This window comes from Narcine bancroftii, chromosome 1, assembly GCF_036971445.1.
Source record: "Narcine bancroftii isolate sNarBan1 chromosome 1, sNarBan1.hap1, whole genome shotgun sequence".
In the NCBI taxonomy this organism is placed as follows: Eukaryota; Metazoa; Chordata; class Chondrichthyes; order Torpediniformes; family Narcinidae; genus Narcine; species Narcine bancroftii.
The window spans coordinates 103565572-103581564 of NC_091469.1; the positions used below are offsets into that span (position 1 = coordinate 103565572).

Consider the following 15993-nt stretch of genomic DNA (forward strand, 5'->3'; position numbering starts at 1 on the left):
CAATGTTCTGTCTCCACAATTCTCACTTTCATTGTTCCTAAAATTTAAGGAATTGTCCATGCTTGTTTTGATTAGTTGTGTAAACTATATTTGCTGCAATGTGATATTCCAGCAGGTGTATTTAGACTCAACTCCACACACATTGTGCCTGATTTTTGTACCAGTCATTATCTGGTAGAACTTCTAGTATTTATTAAAATTTCACAAGCCTGAAGTAAAAATACAGAACAAAGTAATCTAAACTGTTTCCAGGAACACTTTTCTGGATGTGGAGGGGGATAGTGTAGATTTGGCCTTCATTCTGTAGAGTAAGAATGACAGGTTTTCTAACTGAAATTTACAAAGTTCTTACAGGGCTCAAGAGGTTGGTTGCAGGGAAAGATGTTTTCATTGCCTGAGGATCTGGATCCAACCGTCACATTCTAGGAATAAGGGATCACTTAGAGGCTAGCAAAGCAAGAGCAATAGATTTCTGGACATTATGAGAATCGAGGGGCATGAGAATAATGCAGGAAAATGAGGTAAAAGATCAGCCATGATCTGGATGAATGGTGAAGGAGGTTTAATGGACCAAGTGGACAATTGCTTGTGTTCAAGCATGAGAATACCCAGAAAGATGTAATGGAATGCTATTAATAACAAAATTTAAATGATTGTTTGTGTTCTTTAAAAGTATTTGAGTCTGAAGTGGGAATATTCATTCCCCAATAAAAATATTTTGCATCAAAATGTGTACCAAGTTGTTTAAGAACTTTTCCCTCCAGCTGACCTGTCACAAAGTCGAATATGAGAAACTAATTAGTTGGAGGGTCATCTTCTGTAATCTCTCCCCTTATCAAGTTAGTATCAGAAAAAGATGTACTGAGATCAAATATCTAAAACGTTTGCTGAAATTTCATAGTATCAATCAAGGAATATTGAGATCTTAGCATGAGATATAGCATACTTCATTAGAAATATGACCAAACAATATAGGAACAGGAGTAGGCCATTCGGCCCATTGAGGCCTCGTTACTGTATTGAGGTACATTGATCTAATTGGACTAAAGATGAATGTAACAAGAGGTGGGGCTAAACATTCAGGAAACGGACTTGGAATATGAGAATATTCAGTGAACGAAGGAACAGAAGCTCCATTGAATAAGCTCAATTTTTACCTCCGCACCACGAAACCACACAAAGCCCCCCCCCCCCCCCCCCCCCACCCCAATTCATAATATCCAAAAATGGATTCCTGCCTTGAATTTATTTACTCAACCATAAGCTATTTTGGATAGAGAATGCCAAAAGGCCATTCTTAAGGAAATTGGTTCTTGGAATTTGGAAGTTATAGCTTGGTGCCAGGACATCATCTCTCCTTCAATGTTAGTCTGACCAAGAAGCTGGTTAGAGACCAGAGGAAGGGGCAGAGTTCACTTACCAGTCTGCATTATTGATGCTTATCTGGAGATTGTAGTCATCTTTAAGTTCCTCGATAAATATCTCCGGTGACTTGTTCTGGTCCACCCAAGAAAGAACACCAATGCCTCTACTTCTCAGAAGCCGGAGGAAATTTTACATGTCACCAGCATCCCTAAGGTGCACTATTAAAAGCATCCTGTCAGAGTGCTTCACTGCATGGTTTAGGAACTTCTCTGTGCAAGACTCTTCAGAGGGTTGTGAACATGGCTCAGACCTTCACACATAAGCCCCTTTCGCACTGGCACCTTGTCCCAGTAATGGCTACCTAACTGATTAAGGATCCAATGTAAAATCTCCTTAATCTGCATGCAGGCATCCAATCACTCCAGGGATGATGCAACCTAGGTAGGTAGTATCATCCCCAGTGTCTGATGATGCCTGCATGCAGATTAGCCCAGTGTGAAAGGGACATAGAGTATCCTGGGATAAAGTAGTGACATGTTTATGATGTTTTTGCGTGAGTGCAGGAACATGAAGGAAACAAAGATTAAAAATAAGGTATAAAATTTGCTGACCTATATAAACCTTTATAAATTTCTAAAAGACTGTGGGAAATTTGCAGTGGGGGTGGGGAAAAGAAAGGTGGCGGATCTATCCTCCCAGAATTCTGTGTGGCAGAGAAACCCCTCCATGAGTGCTTTGTGCATACAGCTCTTTTTCTGCTGCACAGAATTCTGGGAGGGCAGGTCTGCCATTGCTCTTTTCCATGGTCTTTATAAATTGTGTGCTATTGCCACTAGGACTTTCCCATGTCTTTATAAATCATGCAGCTATGTGTTATACAACTTTCCCATGGTCTTTTTTAAATTTATAAAGGTTTATATAGGTTGGCACAACAACAGGGGTTGTACAAAGTACTTAATTATGATATAATTAGGCATGATTAATTTTGTTTAAATACAAGATCATAATACATTGATTAGGATTTAGGGCAGGCTCGATGCGTCACTCACCCGTCACCAGTGGACTATAGAATCCCTCTCTCTGGGGATGCCTTGTGATGAGTATGAAGGGACACGGAGAACCAGTTAAGAATGGTTCAATGAAAAGCCAGAACGTCTTCCTTAACTGAACGACCAATCTACTGGTTAGCCAGTGTTAAAATGGCTATAGCCGCCGCCTCTCTATTTCCATCATACTAAAAGACTGATCCCACCCAGTCATGATCACTTCACTCCCTCCCATCAGGAAGAAGGTTCTATGAAGTAGCGGCTCAGATGGTGTCTTCAGTGGTTGGGAGTTGAGAGCCTTTAATGGCTATCTTCTGCAGCCTTCTGCGTCAATGGGTGTTCAAATTATCAAAACATCTGCTTGTAACCAACCTCTGTCAGTGTACATGTGACAATAAGTTTGAACTTCATGCAATGTATTGCTATTGAGGAATGGAACGCTATGTTTCAGACAAAGGTTTTGAGAAAAATTGTAAGATAAAATTCAGGATGGTTTGGTTACTGAGTAAATCACCTCCCCTTCAGAGAATTGCAGAGTGGAAACAACAAATCTGATTCAGTGTAAATTCTTTTTCACTGTTCAACAATAGATTTCAGTTAATGATGTCATGAGCAGATTTGTTGAATACTAAAACAGAAGGAATGTTGTGGGCTTTATATGAGTAAGTCATTTGTATTTTCATAAACTGGAATTCTAGTTGGTCTTTTATTTGACCATTCCCAAAAGTAACTGACAAAATGTTTATCCTTATTTCACCCCTCCTCTCCTCTGGTTGCAAGGATGTGGCTTTGAATAACAGTTCAGAGTTATTTGTACATCTTCACTGAGGGTTATTTTGTTTTCTTTGCAGTATGGAGATCACATTCGAACATGTGGGAAGGTGAAGCTCTTTTGTCGCTTCAACCAAATTGGCTGTGAAATGGCAGTAAGTGCATTTTTTCAGTTTTGTTATGTATCATAGCAGCAGGCGCTGCTTATTCCTGATGCCAAATCAGAAAGGCAGTTTGGTGCATGGATAAACTGACCATGCAAGGGATGCAAAAGGATAGATTTTTCACTCAGAGGGCACTAGGCACGTGGAATGAGCTGCCAGACAAAGTGATAAAGGCAGGTGTGTTAGTTTCCTTTTGGGATGAGAAAAGAACACTGAATTGCTACATGGAGGGGTATGGGCCTAATGCAGGCAAGTGGGACTAAAGCAGGAGGGCACATTGTTCTGCACAGACAAGCTGGGCCTGTTGCAAATCAACTTCTTCCCCCTCCACAAACAAATTTCTGAATGGACAATGAACCTATTTTCACTAATTATTTTTAAAAATCTTGTATATATGAAATTGTAATTTATAGCAACTTTGTGCTATAAATGCTCATTACTATTGCTGCAAAACAACAAATTTTGTGACAAACCTGATTCTAATTCTGTGACTGTACTATGGGCCTCTATGATGCAATTTTGTCAATTGGGATTTATCATTTTATTGATCTAAGATTTATTTGAGCATTGTGGGTGAAACAGCTCATAGTTCCAGTGACCTTGATTTCCAGAATTCTCAGTTTGGAGTTTCTATCTCCTCTCTGTGACCACAAAGATTTCCTCACTATCCTCCAATGTTGGAAAAATATGCTGAGAGGTTAATTGCAAACCATAAATTACCCTTCGTGTACATAAATAAATTAAAAGGGAATGGAAGGGCATGAGAGAGAAAACGTTGCAGGGCTACAGGGGGGAAAAGTAGAAAATGTAATGGGAGCTGTCACGGAACTAGTGGGCTGAATAGCCTTGTGTTTTAAAATGTGAATGTGATTGCCTTGTTCATCCATGACTTTTCATACAGTGGTTCTTCCACAAAAGTGGTTGAAAATATTGGTCTTGTAATAAGAAAGGATAACTTTGTAAATCCAAAAACCTCAGATGCTGAACATGTGAAATAAAGGCTAAATATGTTGGAAACACTCAGCAGATGAGGCAGAATTTATGGAAAGAGAAACAGTTAAAATTTCATGTCCTGTGCTATTTATTAGAACTGTAGAAGGGAGAGGTGAGGAAATGATGGATGAGCCACAAGTGTAGAAGAATCAGGATAAAAGCAAAAAGTTCTGGAACTACCCATCCTTTGATTAAGCAGCAGTTGGCATTGAATAACTGATTAGAATAAGGTCAAGTTGTGGGGAAGAGGTAGAAAAAGGAATGTTCTCTGATGGGGTGGAGACTACATTTGGTGAAAGCTGGTAGGGCCAACTGAGTGGTGAAAGCATTAATGATGGTGAATATTCTGGTGGAGATGCAAGTAATGGGGAGATAGAAATAAAAGCAATGGTGGAGCAGGCTTAACAGGCCAGATGGCTTGCTCCTACTTGTGCTCTTGTGTAGAGCTTTGCCTATTATGAAGCTGTGCTTGGGGATGAGATGATGATGAGGGTGTGAAGCCATGGTAAGGCAAAAAGGAAGATAACTGATATGGAAGACGTCAGACTCTGAACAAAAATGTTTCTGAGACTTGGGGGAAGGAATGGTGACTGGAGTTGCCTCTAACCAGACAACAGTGTGGATGAGGGGGAAAATAGAGAGATACAGCCATGTAATCAAGGAGACTAGAATTTGTATTTCTTACATTAAAGGAATAATTGAGAAGTGTATGGCACCTATCAGAGCAGTTCCATGCAAATTTGTGTCTCTCATGTCCATATAACCTTGATTCTCCTGTAACTTAACTGCACAAGAGGCAATTTACAATAAGCAATTAATCTACCAGCAGGAGTTGGAGCATTTAGGAAAATATCACACAGAGAACTTTTATTTTAATTTTTCACATTATAGTGAAAAGGGTGATTCAAACAACTCTAACATTGATGCAGCTGTGTAAAGAGCATAGTTGACTGAGTATAGAGAAACATTGAAAAGAAAGAAGGATTAGTACCAAGCAAGGGCAGTATTAGTGCACCACTGTGGGGATCATTAATGAGCCTGATGGCTGCAGGGAAGAAACTCCCTTCAAGATTGTTGGAATGCACTTTCCGATGGGAGGAGGAAGAAGAGGTGTGTCTGAAGTGTAATGAATCCTTTATGGAGGGGAAGGAAGTTTGTGTTGTGCTCTGAGCAGCATTCACTACCTCTACAGCTTCTGATCTTGAGCAGAGTAGCTCCTGTCCTATGTTGTGACACAGCTAAGCAAGTGTGCTTTCAATGACGCACCTGTCGAAGTTGTTGAGGGATAAGGGAGACATGCGAACTTCCTTCGTCTTCTAAGAAAATCGACTTGACTGAGTGCTACAGGTACCACGTAACCCATTACTACCTGTTGGATGGTCAGTGACTAAACTGGCTCCCCCATCAGGGCTTGCCTGGTGTGGAGGGTGGCTAGATATCTTGCAGAATGAAAAACAAGGCCTGTCAAATGGTGTACGAACCCTCTCGCAAGGTCAACGGCCATCGAGCAAACATGTGCCATGAAGCCTGGTAGGGGCATCCCTTGCATCGCAGCTTGGTCTGGCCATTCACTGCAACAGAACTTCCCCCAGCCATCTTGGACCTCACCATGCTGCTGAATCGGGGAGGGGATGTCGAGAAGGTAGGTCTGGACCTGTGCAACCCCATCTCACCTAAAATTCTTTCATGTATATCCTGTTCCTTTCTGAGGAGTGGGGCATTCCTCAACACACCCAAGTCCTGTAGAGAATGACAAGTGGCGAAGTGGTAGGCTTGACCAGCTGGGAGCCGTAGTCACAAGTCTGCATGCAGGTGGCAGGAGGAGAGTGGTCGCACATGGATTACAGAGTGGAGATCCAGTGAGGCAGCACCCTCTGTGTCTGAGCAGTCTTATTTAGGAAGGCACTGATTACCCTACAATGAGGGAAGGGCCTAGAAAAGGGGATTCAAACAAACCTTGCTCACACACCCCAACCTGGCCAGTCTCTGCTGCAGCTGGCGGGTCATCCAATGCTAGTGGTAAGAATCATAAGTGGAATCTGATCATCACCTTGTGGACTATATGAACCCTATTGGACAATGCTGTTTCTGATCACCTAGAGAGATGTACTGCACTTGTTGCTTGTGTGCTCAGGAACTACAGAGTGGACATTGTGGCTCTCCAGGAGTCTTGACTTGCTGGAGAGGGTGCACTATGAAGAGAAAGGAGGGTACAAATTCTTCTGGTCTGGCAGGTCTGAAGATGCAAAAAAAGAATCTGGTGTGTGCTTGGCTATCAAGAACTGCCTTGCAGCAAGGCTACCAACCCTGCCTGTTGCTGTATATGATCAAATCCAGACCTTATGAATACCTCTATAAGCAAAACGCCACCTCTCCATAGTCACCGTTTATGCCCAACTCTAATTCCAAGGAGGCATTTTATAGTGAGCTGAAAATGACATTCATTAGCATGGCAACTTCCAATAAGCTGCTGTTGCTGGGAGATTTGAATGCTTGGGTTGGCAAGGAGTCTACTGTGTGGCCTGGTGTGATTGGATGCCGCAGGATTGGTAATGGTAACGGACTACTGCTTCTCTCGATGTGCACAGAATTCAAACTGTGCATTACTAACACTCCGTTCAAACAAGCTCAAATGCATATGGATGCTGGCATCTCATTGACAATGTCATCACCTGCCAACGAAACACCTCTGACATTCCTATCACTGGAGTTGAGCATGGAGCTGAGTGTTCAACTGATATGGTCAGATCTACGTTTATCGATCAAACCTCTATGCAGACTGATTGCTGCCCAACCACCTAAAAAAAAAAGCTGAACACCACCAAATTGAAACACTGTGAGTGTGCCTGATGCCCTGAAATCCTCCATGGAAACTGCTAAGCAGACTGGTTGAGAATCCACCAGATAATATTACTGAGCACTGGAATGCTTTCAAAGAAACAGTTTACAGCATTGCCCAGGAGCTATTCCAGCCCAAAATCTCCTACTATACTCCCTCTACACCCACCACTGTATAGTAAATATCGTTTCAATTTGCTGACAACAGTAGTGGGCCAAGCATCAAATAATGTCAGATGGAATATAGAAGAGAGTGAAAGTCCAGTAGCATGATCCACTCAACATCAATGAGACTAAGGAGATGATCACTGACTTCATGAGAGGAGGTAGAGATCATACCTTTGGCACTCAAGTGGAAAGAGTTTCAGGTTTTCTTAGGAATTGACATCGCCATTGACCTGAGCTGGGACATGCATAGTGACATGACAGACATGAAATTCCATAAACATATCAACTTTCTTTTATTCTTCTGGCTCTCCAGCCTGTAGGATGATGACGATGCTTCCTTTCAGTCAGTTTGTGGGGTTTGGTATGCACGTCCTGGAGTGGCTGGACAGGCCGATCCTTGACAGGCCCTGCTTGCCACATACTTGGCAGGTGAGGCCCGGAGGGGCAACGGGTAGAAGCTCTGTTGTGGCACTGGCTGTGCCTTTCCACTGTTGCCTCTGAGTTTTTTCTCAGCAGCATCCACCCCTTTTATAATGGCGTCCCTCTACTGCGAGTGACCTTGACCCCGATCCTCCCATGTTGATGGGGCAATATCAGCTTTCTTGAGGTCCTGTGCAAAACATCCTTGCAATGTCGTTGCCAGCCGCCTCAATTTCAGGTACTACTACACATTTGGCTGCACAAGATGCCTTGGGTAGTGTTCCTTCAGGCATTCTGATAGCGTGTCCTGCCCAGCGCAGTTGGGCTGATATCACCATGGTTGAAACAGCTGGCATTCCGGCTCGAGAAAGGGCCTCAATATTGGAGACTTTGTATCGCCAGGTGATCTACATCAGAGAACGCTGATGACATTGCTGCAGTTGGTCAAGCTGAAGTAAGTGACTCTGATATTGGCATGACGTTTAACGTCCATATAGCAAGGCTGATATGACAACAGCCCTGTACACCTTGCATTTGGTGGTCAACCTGATGTCCCGAGACCAAACCCGATCTTTCAGTTAACCAAAGGCAAAGCAGGCCTTTCTGGTTCTTGACTCAATCTCTACATCTAGAGAAGCTGAGGATGTTATGGTGCTGCCCGGGTAGCAAAAGTTGTTGGCAGCATTGAGACGAGTGTCATCAATGAGGACAGTTGGTTCTTCTTAACTTGAGCCAGGGGCCGGTTGGTACATGCATCTTTTTCAGACTGATTGTCAATCTGTAGCTCTTAGCAGCACTGGCCAAACAGCTGGTGATCTCCTGTAAATCTTTGAGAGAGAGGGCAACCAGGGCACAGTTATCTTCAAATTGTAGCTTGTGAGCCACAATGTCCTTTTGTTTTTGCTCTCAGTCTTCAGAGGTTGAGGAGCTGGCCATCAGCCCTCGTTTGTAAGAAAGCCCCTAACTTCATGTCTAATGTGGTATCCTGAAGAACAGCAGCGAAGAATAATCTAGGAACCAAAGCACAACCCTGTTTTATGCCATTGCTGATGGGAAATGGGACTGACAACTTGCCACACATATTGATGCAGCCTTCCATACCTTCATGGAATTGATGGATTACGTCGGTTAGATGTGAGGGGGCAACTGAATTTTGGTAACTTCCACAGGCCATCTCAACCAACATTGTCAAACGCTTTAGTTAGATCAACAAATGTGATATAGAGACTTCACTGCTGCTCAACATATTTCTCTTGGAGCTGCCTCAGTGAGAAAGTCATATCCACTGTACTACGGCCTATTCAAAAACCACACTGGCTTTCTGGAAGGACGTCTTCATTGATGTTGGACACCAAATGTCAAAGAATGATCTTCATGAGGCATTTTCCTGCAATTGACAGAAGAGATATGCCATGATAATTGTTGCTGTCTCTCTTGTTTCCCTTGTTCTTGTAGATGGTCACAATTGATGCATCTTCGAAGTCTTGTGGTGGTTCTGCAGCTCCCCACAACTTTGTGAACAACTGGTGCAGGCAATATGTAATGATAAAATGTCAGATATATTCAGAATTTTGGAATTTACTCAATTTATATTCACTTAATGAAGATGATCAAAAATTTATGCAAGATATCTTTTTGAAGATAGCAGATACGCAAGGGAACATACTAAGAGGAGGGGATTTTAACCTTAATTTGGACTCAAACATGGATAAAACTGGAAAAAAAACTAACAGAAAGAGCAAAGTAACCAAATTTATAATTAAATCGATGCAAGAAATGCAACTTTTGGATGTATGGAGGAAACAACACCCAAAGGAAAAGGAATATTCATATTATTCGGGTGGACATAAAACATACTCAAGGATAGATCTATTCCTGTTATCAGCCCACATTCAAGGGAGAGTTAGGAAAACAGAATATAAAGCAAGTCTATTATCGGACCACTCACCCCTGTTATTGGCAATAGAGCTAGAGGACATCCCACCAAGAATATATAGATGGAGATTAAACTCCATGCTACTTAAAAGACAGGATTTTAGAGAATTAATTGAACGACAAATTAAAATGTACTTTGAAATAAATACGGAATCAGTGAAAGATAAGTTTATACTATGGGACGCAATGAAAGCATTCATCAGAGGGAAATAATAAGTTATGTAACTAAGATGAAGAAGGACTACAATCGGGAAACAGAACAGTTGGAAAGGGAAATAGTAAATATAGAAAAAGAATTAGCAATAAAGGAAGATACAACTAAAAGAAGAGAATTGGCAGATAAAAAAATAAAATATGAAACACTACAAACATATAAGGTGGAGAAGAACATAATGAAGACAAAACAGAAATATTATGAGCTAGGAGAAAAAACGCACAAAATCCTAGCGTGGCAACTTAAGACAGAACAAACTAAAAGAATGGTATTGGCATTAAGGAAAAAGGACAAACAAATTACATATAATCCAACGGAGATCAATGATAACTTCAGGGAATTCTACGAGCAACTATATCAAACTGAAAACGAAGGGAAGGAAGACAAAATAGATGAATTTCTAACTAAAATTGAACTACCGAAATTACAAACAGAGGAGCAAAATAAATTAATAAAACCATTTGAAATAGAAGAATTACAGGAGATATTAAAAAAACTACCGAACAATAAAACACCAGGAGAGGATGGATTCCCAATAGAATTCTATAAAACATTTAAAGACTTATTAATTCATCCCCTCCTGGAAGTAATCAACCAGATTGATAAAACACAAAACATACCAGATTCATGCAAAACAGCAATAATTACAGTAATACCAAAGACAGGGAAAGATCCACTTGCACCAGCGTACTATAGACCAATATCTCTACCTAACACAGATTATAAGATAATAGCTAAACTATTAGCAAACAGATTGGCCGACTATGTACCAAAAATAGTAAATCTAGACCAAGCTGGATTTATTAAAAAAAGACGAACAACAGACAATATCTGTAAATTTATTAACTTAATTCATGCAGTAGAAGGAAATAAAACTCCAACAGTAGCGGTTGCTTTAGACGCAGAGAAGGCCTTTGACAGAGTAGAATGGAATTATTTATTCAAAGTTCTACAAAAATTCAGCAAGAACACTTGCTCAGAGAAATATATTAATTGGATTAAAGCATTATATAAGGGGCCATTGGTGAAAGTGACAGTAAATGGATATATATCAAAACAATTTAACTTAAGCAGATCAACAAGGCAGGGATGTCCACTATCTCCCTTACTGTTCGCGTTAGCTATAGAACCACTAGCAGAACTGATAAGAACAGAAAATAAAATAAGAGGGATTAAAAATAAAAGAGAAGGAATATAAAATCAGTCTATTTGGAGATGACGTTATAATATACTTAACAGAACCAGAAATATCAATAAAAGAATTACATAGGAAATTGAAGGAATATGGAGAAGTATCGGGGTACAAGATCAACGTAAATAAAAGTGAAGCAATGCCAATGAATAATGCGGATTCCACAAAGTTTAAGAAAGAATTGCCATTTAGATGGCAAACACAAGCAATGCGATACCTAGGTGTACAACTAAATAAAAACCTCGGCCATCTATATAAACTCAATTACCATCCATTAATGAAAAAATTACAAGATGACTTAGAGCATTGGAAAGACTTACCACTAACACTAATAAGAAGGATGAACTGTATTAAAATGAACATTTTCCCAAGGATACAATACCTATTTCAGTCATTACCAATACACCTAACAGAGAAATTCTTCAAGGAGTTAAAGAAAATAATAAGGAAATTCTTATGGAAAGCGGGGAAACCGAGGTTAGCACTAGATAAATTAACAGAATGATACAAACAAGGAGGCTTACAACTACCAAACTTTAAGAATTATTATAGAGCCGCACAATTAAGATACCTATCAAATTTTTATCAAACAAGGGAAAAACTAGATTGGACCAGATTAGAACTACATAAAATAGGGGAGAAGATACATGAACATATACTATATAAATGGGATGAAAAATTGGTGCAACGTAGGAATTCACCGGTATTGAATCATCTGCTCAACATTTGGAAGAAGATTCATGTAGAAAGGAATAAAACAAATTACCAACTACCAAAACTAATATTGACGCAAAATCAGCTAATCCCTTTTACAAAAGATAACCTTTCCTTTAGAGAATGGGAGAGAAAAGGGATCAAAAGAATAGAAAATGACAGAAGGAGAAGATAACGAAAAGAACTGACTCAGTAAAATTTCTTGTTTATTTTTATTAAGTGACAACATTGTTTAATGGGTTTAATGTATCTTATAGATTGAACTTTAAATAAATAGGAAAGGGAGTGAGGGAGGGAGGGAAGGGAGGGGGGAAAAAGGGGGAGAAACCGACACTATATTTAAGAAGGAAAATGTCTGTGTGTATCTTGGTCAATATGGTTTATAGTGTGAAAAATAAAAAATTAAAAAAAAAAACAACTGGTGCAGGCAGGATGTCCGTGTGTTAGCACCTAACAGGTAGATCTCGGCTGCAAAACTGTTAAGCCCTGGTGCTTTGTTGGGTTTTAGCTGTTTGATGGTTTTGACCACTTCATGAAGAATAGAAGGAGCATCTAGCTTGAACGATATGGGTTAAGGGTATACTCTGCCCATAGGAGATGGTTCCTGGTCTATTCAACAACTTGTAGAAGTGTTCTTGCCATCTTTTCATGTGCTCTGACGTCTCAGTGAAGATGGACGTATTGTCTTTGCTCAGAAGTTGCAAGGTAACTTGCTTTGGACCATACACAATCTTGATTGCTTCATAGAAGCTTCTTGAATCACTACAGTCAGGGAAGGCTTGTAACTCCTTGGCTTTGTTTGCCCATCACTAGTCTTTCATAGCTCTGAGCAGCCTCTGCAAAGTTGATTTTCCACTCAAAAAGGCACTTTTTTTCGAATGAGTTTGGGTGTTGAATAAGGGCTTGGTGTGTAACTGATTTAACTCTTAGAAGGTCTTGTGCAGATTGGTTGTTCTCATCAGACCAGTCTCAGTGTCCATAGGAGCTAAATGTATATAATGATGTTTCGAGCCTGAGCCCTTCTCAAGGTATGAGTAAAAGGCAAACAGGCACCTGAATAAAAGCAAGGGTGGGGGAGGAGTGCAGACCAACAGACAAAAGGTGATAATTGGATATGGCTGGGACAGGAAAGGAAACTTGAGAATTGATTGGGGAGGGTGGTGGTGTGTGACTCTGTGAATGCAGATGTGGAGGAAAGGAGACAGAGTGAAAAAGAGTGATAGCGAGAGGAAAGGAGAAAGAGGGCTAATGGAAACTGGAGATGTCAATGCTAATGTCATCTGATGAGAGGGTGCCCTGACGGAATATGAGGAGTTTTTCCTCCAATTTGTGGGAGGTCTCAGTCTAGCAGTGCATGAGACCATAAACAAACATGTCAGCATGGGAATGGGTTGGGGAATTAAAATAGGTTACCACTGAGAGATCCCCATTATTGCGGCGGACAGAGCTGAATTGCTCAAGAAAGCTATCTCCCAATCTTCATCTAGTTTCTCCATAGAGGTAACAACAGTTGGAGTACTGGATGCAGTAGGTAATCCCAGCAGATTCTCAAATGAAGACTTTCTCTCTTGGAAGGACCATTTGGGCCCTGAATGCTGGTGAGGGAGGAGGTGTGGTCGTAAATATGGTATTTTCTGCGGTCATAGGTGAAGGTGTCAAGTAGACAATTGGTGAGGAAGGAGGAGTGGACAAGGGAGTCATTGAGGGAGTCTTCCCTGTGGAAGACAGAAAGCGAAGGAGAGAGGAAGATCATGTGGGATTATTTAGTTGGTGGTGTAAATGGCGGAGGTGATATGTTGGATGTGGAAGGTAGTGGGTAAGGTCAAGAGGAATCATGCCCTTGTTGCATATGGGGCTGGAGGGGGCAAGGGCAGATGTGTGGATGATGGAGTATCTGTGAGGGCCAGGTTGATGGTAGTAGAGGGGAAGACGTGGTTTTTGAAGGAGAACATCTCGGATAATCTGGCATGGAAGACCTCATCCTGGGAGCAGATGGGATGAGAGACAGAGGAATTGAGAGAAAGGAATGGAATCCTGACAGGGTATGAACAGTTGTAGTCAAGGTAGCTGTGGGAATTGGTGGGTTTGTACAAAACATATATTAAGAGTTTGTCTCTCAAGATGGGGACAGAGAGATTGAGAAAGGGAGAGTGTTGCTGGAGATCGATCAAGTGAATTTGAGGTTGGGGTGGAAATTGGCAGCAAAGTGGATAAAGTCAACAAACTCATCATGGGTGCATGAGGCTACATCAAAGTAGTCATCACTGAAGCAAAGGAAGAGTTGTCTGTAAAGGCCCATAGGATGGATTGCTCCATGTAGCGAACTAAAGGGCAGGTATATTTGGGGGCCATGCAGGAGCCCCTTTGACTTGGAGAAAGTGGGGTGAGTCAAAAAAGAAGTAATTGAGAGTAATGGGAAGTTCTGCAGGTGGAGGATGATGGTGGTGGAAGGGTTGAATCTGTTGTCAAGAAAGAAGCAAAGGGCTTTGAGGCATGAGGGATGTTGTTTCACCTTTGTGTTCTTGACATGTATGCACTAAAATACAGCTTTACTAATGTGCTGTACAATTTCTTTGCACAAATCTGCAGTAACTTAGCTGGGCTTTCAGCTATGCAGTGGCTAGGTCAGCACAGCCACCGAGGGCAGCCAGCGGGACTGATTATCTGAAAGACACTCAATGTAAGTTTCTTGAACACAATATGAGGGGCATTGCTGGTTTTCTCTCAATGAGGGATTTGAACCATAAGCCAAGTCAACAATTAATAGTCAGTGAATTGATGCTGGTTTAACTATGGGTGAGAGTACCCACTGGGGAGGGAGATGTCTCTGGAGATTTGGGCATTTTCTACCCAATGAGTGAAGTCCTGAAAGCACTACAGGACCAGACAAGCAAAAGTATCATGAAGAAATTAGAGGCAAAGAGGGTTGTGCAAAAAAATGCTTCCTCTTTAACTGTCACGAAGTAGCATTTAATGGTGTTTTAATTATTTTCTTTTAACCTTCCAAGAGCACATTGAGCAGGATTCCAAAGTTTTGCTGCAGCATTTGGTGAATTTCTGTGTTTTTGTAGACAAAGATTATTCTACTTTTATGTACTGAGACTGTGGGTACTTAGTGATTCTAGGTGGTTTCAGGGGTGATATCAACAAGGTGTGTATGGAGGTAAACCCTAGGTTCCTCTATGTGCCAGGTTATTTGTTATCTTGTGCTACTGTTGATCCTCTGAGAAAAATGAGTGTATTTGGCCAAGAAGCCACCTTCACCTGGGTGTACTTCTGTATCTTCTGGTTTGGAATCAAGGATAGACATGTGGACGTTGAACGATTTGGTATTTCTGCTTGGATGGAGGTAAGGCATCCATACTTGCACCACCTAGATCCAGACCCTCAATATAGTTTGTGAAATGTCGAATGAGTGAGCAATTTCAAAGGGAAAAAAAAGTGAGGGAGAAGTTTCTGAAGTGTATTCAGGAGAACACTCTCAACCAATGTGCTTCTGGCTGTGAGGTAGGTGGTATTGATAGATTTGGTTCTGGAGCATGGACCAGGCCAAGTGCAGCAGGAATCTAAAGGGAAATATCTAAGAAACAGGGATAGTATTGCGAGCTTTAGAATAGTGAAAAGAATGCAGTCCATTGCAAAGTTGAAATAGCCAATTAGAGAACAGCCAAATGTTAATGAAATGAAACCTGTTTGGCTTGGGTAAATTGTAATACAGCCACTTCGTTCCGGGATATTTGTGATTTTATTGCGCTATGCCTTCCGTGTAAAAGGCACGGACATTGAATGGGGGGGGGGGGTTGTGGTGTGGTATTCCAGTCCCAGTCCCACCTTTATTCCAGCAATAGAGGTAGTAACAGCGTTCGATCGCCATCTGTGTAAAAGGGGTCATCTGGAACCAAGAGGGGAAAGTATGTGTACCTTTATTTTTAGTCTATAGGTAAGCATTTAAAACTTGGACAAAACATGGAAGTAGGACTGTCCCAACAGTGCGCGGGGCAGCGGGACCAGCCTCCGACAGCCCGCCACCAGCCCCCCACTCTGATCCCACTGCCCATTCCCAACTGTTTCCAGGTGTCTCTAGTCACTTTGTGCTGTGAGCAAGCTTGTCTATGGGCTTGTCCTCAGTTTGTAGTTTGAAGCCCACTGCATCACTCCTCCCAATAGCCCACC

The 15993-nt window shown here is 41.4% G+C and overlaps 1 protein-coding gene across 6 annotated transcripts in view; it reads left to right on the forward strand.

The window, feature by feature from the left end:
• Positions 1 to 15993, forward strand: part of LOC138761992 (TNF receptor-associated factor 2-like) — a 73707-nt gene that overhangs the window by 26019 nt on the left and 31695 nt on the right. For all 6 annotated transcript variants that reach the window (XM_069935123.1, XM_069935139.1, XM_069935107.1 and 3 more), the window contains exon 7: positions 3263 to 3337. In XM_069935123.1, coding sequence (XP_069791224.1) covers positions 3263 to 3337 — 75 coding nt within the window. The remainder of the gene's footprint in view (positions 1 to 3262; positions 3338 to 15993) is intronic.